This window comes from Drosophila nasuta, chromosome 3, assembly GCF_023558535.2.
Source record: "Drosophila nasuta strain 15112-1781.00 chromosome 3, ASM2355853v1, whole genome shotgun sequence".
Lineage (NCBI taxonomy): Eukaryota > Metazoa > Arthropoda > Insecta > Diptera > Drosophilidae > Drosophila > Drosophila nasuta.
In genome coordinates this window covers 38,922,095-38,928,756 of record NC_083457.1, presented here as the reverse complement: position 1 = coordinate 38,928,756, position 6,662 = coordinate 38,922,095, and the positions used below count along the sequence as shown (strand labels likewise).

The window sequence follows — 6,662 nt, the reverse complement described above, 5'->3', positions numbered from 1 at the left end:
AGCAACCTTCATTTAAATGGAAACTACTTTTTCAGATGCTAAAGATTTTGATTTATTCAAATAAGGTAAGATAAAATCCTTAAAATTTGTTCTGCAGCTGATTATTTGTTTATTTGAAAAGCACATGAAATGCAATTTAAAGATAGTTGCAATAACATAACAAATTAACAAATGCTTATACAAACAGCGAAGTGTTTAATTTAAAAGAGAATTATTACTTGGTTTCCTTAAACCATTAATGTTCACATCTAGTATTTAGTATTGATTTAAGTTCCATAACGAAAACGACACCATAAAATAGCAGCACAAGTTCGCTGGCTGCGGCAAGGCTTAATTAAAATGTGAAGCATGCGAGCAATGCCTTTAACGCAAACAAAGTATGATGCGGTCTGCGTCGGTATACCAAGTAAACTATTCCAAATTAAAAGGCTGCCAAAATATGGCCTTTTTAGCAGCACGGACATGGCGATGCCCAGTAGGATAATCACATTTAAAGAGCTAGTCAAGGGCGCCGCACTAGGTGGAGGCATCCAGTTCGTTTGTAGATTGTCCTTGGGTACATTTTCGTAAATTAAACGATCATTAAGCTTTTGAATTGGACGGAAATTGTTCTTCAAGTGCTCATCGCTGGCGGTGAGGTTGCGAAAGAGATTTAGCTGTGAGAGATCATAATGAATTATATTACATTTTAAGAACTCAGTTGTGGTCACCTGGTACTCCGATATGTATATAGCATCTTGATAGTCAATCCAGAGCACTTCCTCTGAACAAGGTGGCGTTGTCAACGAACCAATGTAGCTATAATACCTTGTTGAGTACGTTGAGAGAAACTTCCACAGTGGCAGAGGTTCTACCAAGTTTTTCGAGCTGTCTTTTCCTCTGATCCCGGATAACATCTCCACAAATTCGCCATAATACGGATTCAATGGCCTTTCAACCACCTAAATTAAATGTTGATCAGTTTAAAGCAACATCTATAATACATAACTATTCTGTTTACCTTAAAGAAGAATGCTAATACCACAACGCCTTGTTCTTGATCCAATGCGCTGGCAAAGTCCGGGTATTTTAGACTACGCATCACCACATGTAGCTCAGCGGGATATCGTTGATTGTTGATCATATCCTCACTACCGAGTGTATCGTTCTCTCCCCAATGGAAATGGAACTGCTCAAATTGATAAACAGCATCTATTTTCAGAGGTCCGCCACTTAGACGCGGCTCTTTACCTTCTGTGAAGTTCATTGTGACCAGCACAGTGTGTCCATTGTTGGTCAAGGTTACCGACTTGGGTCGTAAATCGAAGTTGTAGTAATTCATTTTAGGATATTCCATCCTTATAACAGCCATTTTATTAATATTAATTGGACTTTGGTGCTTGCCATTGCATTGTTCGTAATCTCTTGCCCAAGTTCCGGGTCCGCGTTGGACTCCATAGCCAAAATCTTCTGCAGAAGTAACAGCAGCTGCAATAAGGGATATAAGTAATGTGCTTCTTGTTTTGATTTATTCTTAGGAGTTCAATTATTATTTACCACAAACTAATAATAACATTACTGCTCTCCAGGCCATTCCAAATCGGAGCTTCCACATTTGATCTAATAAATCTTTTGACTGAAACTATCTTTGTGTTTTCAAGTCTGAAACTAAACAACAACTGTGATTGCAATTCAAGTGGCTAATGAAGTAGCAAGCTTGCTCATGACATAAATTGATTTTAAGCTCAATCACAGCTGTGCTCTATTCCCAATGGACACATTAAACAAATAAATTGTTACAGTAAGTATGTTTTAAATAACGATTTTTAGATTGAGTGCATGCAGATCAAAGACATGACAGCACTTAAATTGGGGATTAATAAAAAAAAAAACTAATAAATTTCGTTTGAAGTGACCCAGGATTGAACAGCTGATCGTAGCCTAAATTATCGAAAGCTACGCTTAAAATACTCGATATTTACATAGGCACATAAATCAAGATCGATTCTACTTTTAGAAGAAAGATCAGCTGAAAAAATCAAATGACGTTTTTTTCAATATTTATGTAAATACTCGTATATCAACAAAAAGTATCTAGTATCTATTTCAATAGGCAAAAGAACCAATCAAAAATTTCAACAGAATAAAGTAAAGTGATCCACTTTAGTCTAATGAGATTGATTTTCTCATTTTGTTGATAATAACTAATTGTGAGAAAAATATCTGTGGTGACCATCGGTACTTACCTAAATTTAATGGCTTTTCATTTGTTTTTATTGCAGATATTTATCTGCAAAGCAATTGAACGTACGTTTTAGTAAATTGTGTTTCCATAATAGTTGAAGCTGATTATTGTCATTCACTTTATGGGGATATTATTTTCTATAATATTTTTAATGTTGTCTGAATGCAAATTACTCAGAATATTCACTGAAAATAGACAAATTTGTATAATTAAAAACATTTTTTATAAAAATTGTGATCTCAAAATGATACCACCTTAAAATTAAATTCTTTAAGCTAAGAACATTAGTGTGAAAAATGCCAAATTCTCAAAATAAGACCAAAAATACTAGATTTATATTACAAAATAATGTAATCTATTGAAATTGTCAAATGGTTTTATATAGCTTTGAGTGTATTCGTTCATAGCTCAGTTAGTCGCGCTGTCTTATTATTAAGAACTTCTACCAAAAGTTCTTAAAATCAAGATTTGTTTACTAGCATTACGATTTTAACGTCTTGAGCACCAAAATTCCTAGTACTAAGACCAAAATCTTGATATATTTTTTTTTCAGTGTAGTCTTTACTTGACGCTTGAGAAGAATTTCTCTACTATTAGGTATACAATTTCGTATGATATATAATAATGATATATATTATGAGTATATTTTTCGAAAAAATCATTAGTTATTAATATACCAATTTTAAACGTAAATACTATACATATACATATTATTTACAACAGCATTTGAATATTTTATAGTTATCCCATTAACGTGCTCCCAGCATTTATAGCCAGACTTAAATATTGTTTTAAATTTAATCTCTCATCATCTTTTATTTATTATTCAAAGAAATAGATATTTTCATGACTTGAGCATAAATCAATATGGGCAATAACAAATTAAATATCATAAATAACATAAAATACAAGTGTACAGATTTGTATCAATAAATCAACATGTCTCCAACAGAGACACATGTTTTGTATACAAATTGAATTGCTTAATTAATACAGTGAGCAAGGATGCAATGAATTTATTATAAATGTAACTAGGAGGAAAACTTGCCCCTTGCCACCAAAGCATAAATTTGCATAAGCTGCGTTTGCGACATCCACAAAAGGAATTGCGCTATATCCAACTTTAGCATAACTCGGAATTGGAGGAGCATTCTCATAGATAATACGATCGTTAATCGGCTGAGGTGGGCGATAATTGTTCTTCAGATGATCGTCATGAGCAGTAAGCTCTCGAAATTTATTTAGCTGCAATGGAAATAAATAAGTATTCAGTTGAGAAAGAACTAGATTTGAAGTAACCTGTTGCTCTGAAATATAAATGGGTTCCTGGTAATCTATCCAAATGACTTTTTCGGCACAAGGAGGCGTTGTCAAGGATCCATTGTAGCTATAAAAGTTAATAAGATTCATTGAAATGAAAGAGCTAAGTGGCAACGGAGCTTCCAAGTCAGCTGACATGCCCTTGCGACTAATCGTTGACAGCTTCTCCACAAATTCCGCATAATCCCCATTATCATCGCTGCTCAACTAAAACTTAAACTTTCAATAAAACATAGAGAATTATATTACAATTATATAACCTTAAAAAAGAAAGCTAACACAGCAAGGCCATGATCCTGACCCAAGGCGCTTTTAAAGTCTTCGTAGTCCAAACTCCTTATAACAACATGCAGCTCGGCGGGAAATGCACGATCATTGACCAAATCCTCACTGCCAACTGTGTCATTGGCTCCCCAATGGAAGTGAAACTGCTCGAATTGATAGGATGAATTGCGTGCCAATGGACCGCCTTTGATGCGTGGTTCTCTGCCCTTCTCAAAGTTCATGGTAACTAGCACTGTGTGTCCATTGTTGGCCATGTGCACACGATTGGGAGTAACATAAATATTGGTATACTCAATATCGGGAAATTCTTTAACCTCCACGCTCAGCACATCGATGTCAATGGGACTCTGGAATTTGCCACTGCAACGCTTGTAATCTTCTGCCCAGTGCGATGGTCCATGTTGGCCTCCATAACCAAAATCCTGACCAGCAACAAGTACTGAAAAAGAAAATTGAATTGAATTTTCCTGTAATTATATTAATTTCTATTTTGTCAGCTGATTCTGTTATCAACTTTTGTTACGAACAGTCTTTACACTGATTTTCACTGTTGTCGTTTCTGCAATTAGCATTGATTTAACAATTTGCCTATAAAATTATCTCATTATCTAGAAATGTATTTCTTTGTCTGTTAATTAGTAAACAACTCAGTTGGTTGGCAAAGCCTGAAATGACATATGGCTCTGCAGATGGGCCCAACAAAACAATACGGAGTTGGTTTAAATTGCAAATTAGCTAACTGCTGGCAAAATTCAGTCAGCGATTGCTTTGCAATCATAGAAATTAATTGTGTCGAAAACTAAGCTTCGGGATTATAAAATTAATTTATCAATTTGTGTGTTGACTATTGATGTTTGTTCATTCTAAGCTACCAACATTTTCAATTGTTTTATTTGTATTTATAATTCCATAAACGAAAATTTTTTATTACAAAAATGAATAACTTCTTTACTACTTTCAGAAAATATTTAAAAGAAAAAGAAAAAAAAAAGATATCTGCTTTACTACTTTCAGAAAATTGTTTATTGCTGGTAAAGATTTCTTAGACATTGCTTAAATATTTACTAGGTTGTCTGGGCCAATAGAAAACATCTGTTTGTTAATAATAAACATAATATTTACTCTTATAACTAATCAGTTTCCAAACAATATTAAGTAATAACATAACTCTTACTTACCACAACATAAAATGAAAGCCAAAGCTGCTATTTTCATTATGTCAAAAAGTCGGAGATTAAAGCGACAACTTTTCGTTATTTTGTGATGAGAATTCTTGTAATAACCCGCAAAGTAAACCAAAATGACAAGCTTAGATAATGTCAGCAAATGTCAAGCTATTAGTGTTAACTCACCAAACGCGGTCGTAAAACTGCGGTCAGCTTTTGTAAGCTGACAAGACTTATAGGCAGCTCTCACCTGGTTTGCATGCAATTGAAACTTACATTTCGACGTCATCATGGAGAATTGTAAAGGTAGATTGTCATAGAGTAGAAAAATGTATTTACATACTCAGCGTATACGTTATATGTGCGTATACGTGATGCATTTACGGAGAAGCTATTTACGCTTCGAGCATTACTCTCTCATTTAATCAGCCTAATGTTAATGAAGCTTATCGGCACATCATTTCCGAAAATGTGTTGCAATGGAACTTATGCCTAATTAAATGCCAAAATTTAAAATGTTTTGGGGAACTTTTTGTAATACTTAAGCTAGCATTTTTATTTATATTGCAGGCAAATTTATCTACAGAAAGTAAATCAATAAAAAAAAAACCTTTTGTATTGAATTTTAAATTTTTTAATTCAAATAAATGCGAGTTTAAAAGAAAATTATATTGGCTGGCTAGCAACGACTCTACAAAACGGAAATCACACCATTTAGCTAATGACCACTGGACTTTGTGTACAAAACATGTGTTGTATCAGTTTATCTATAAGTCGGTCAATGGGTTATTAGAACTATCAAAAGTATTTTAGTTTGATGACAGTGTGTCTTATCTTCAATGGCACACTCATAATGATTACATATTGTATACAAAATAACGTCGACAGGGGAATTACAGCCGGAACTAAATGTGTAATACTTTAAAGTACTAGCAATATTAATTTTTTAAATTAACTTGATATAAGACATCGATAGGAGCTTAACATATCATATTAAATTTGGTTTCCATATTGCATTTCCTTTGTATGATTATGATATGATTGTAGATTGATATATCATTTATTTAAAGATAACTTATAAACACATTAAACTCTATGATGACCAGTTTCATATGCCTTGGGGGATTTCTTAAACTTTGTACTACTCAAATCCCGTGACTATTGATAGCCTCGTAACATAGTTCAATCAAAAGATACTTGTACTATCAACACTCTAAAATTAATAAATTAACAATAACCTTGCAGATAGAAAGACTTAGCTATATATTTATTTATAGATGTTACTAATAGTTGGCTACGTAACAATACTTTACTTATCTTATAAGTCACAAGGCACAGAAATAAAAATGTAACATTTTATCAAAATCTTAAGTGTATTACATAAATGCAGCATAAATTATTATGCTTAAAGCACCACACTTACTTTTGACGCTTAAAGTGTTAATCGTAGTCCACACGCAAGTTTTTGGGGAACTCGGTCAAGTTGCGAGTCCCGCCAAAAGAGCAAACAATGCTCAGGTGGGTAAATTACATGGCTTAATTAAAATTGTTGAGCATGCGAGGCATGCATATAAAGCAAAACCAAATCGCGATGCAGCGTGGTGGCGCGGCAAACGACGCAAATTAAAAGCCACTGAAATATTGGCCTTGAGCAACAGCATCAAAGC

General features: G+C 33.6%; 3 protein-coding genes across 4 annotated transcripts in view; 1 reads left to right on the top strand and 2 right to left on the bottom strand.

The window, feature by feature from the left end:
* Positions 1–77: 77 nt before the first annotated feature.
* LOC132793928 (carbonic anhydrase 1-like) lies at positions 78–1,910 on the bottom strand. Of its 2 annotated transcripts, none has more exons than XM_060804091.1 (4): positions 1,537–1,907; positions 1,001–1,467; positions 711–941; positions 78–656 (listed from the first exon to the last, which is right to left on the bottom strand). In XM_060804091.1, exons 1-4 carry the CDS (start codon positions 1,592–1,594, stop codon positions 267–269), a joined length of 1,146 nt encoding a protein of 381 aa, XP_060660074.1. In that variant the 5' UTR covers positions 1,595–1,907; the 3' UTR covers positions 78–266. The 2 variants fall into 2 exon arrangements, with proteins under 2 accessions (XP_060660074.1, XP_060660075.1); XM_060804092.1 differs by having other exon boundaries at positions 567–627; positions 1,537–1,910.
* The window catches only part of LOC132793927 (opsin, ultraviolet-sensitive), a 29,318-nt gene continuing 24,361 nt past the window's right edge, over positions 1,706–6,662 (top strand). The window contains exon 1 of the mRNA XM_060804090.1: positions 1,706–1,780. The gene's annotated coding sequence lies outside the window, so the exon portion shown is untranslated. The remainder of the gene's footprint in view (positions 1,781–6,662) is intronic.
* LOC132790652 (carbonic anhydrase 1-like) lies at positions 3,036–5,187 on the bottom strand. Its single transcript, XM_060799276.1, has 4 exons — positions 5,008–5,187; positions 3,805–4,268; positions 3,524–3,751; positions 3,036–3,469 (listed from the first exon to the last, which is right to left on the bottom strand). Exons 1-4 carry the CDS (start codon positions 5,042–5,044, stop codon positions 3,212–3,214), a joined length of 987 nt encoding a protein of 328 aa, XP_060655259.1. The 5' UTR covers positions 5,045–5,187; the 3' UTR covers positions 3,036–3,211.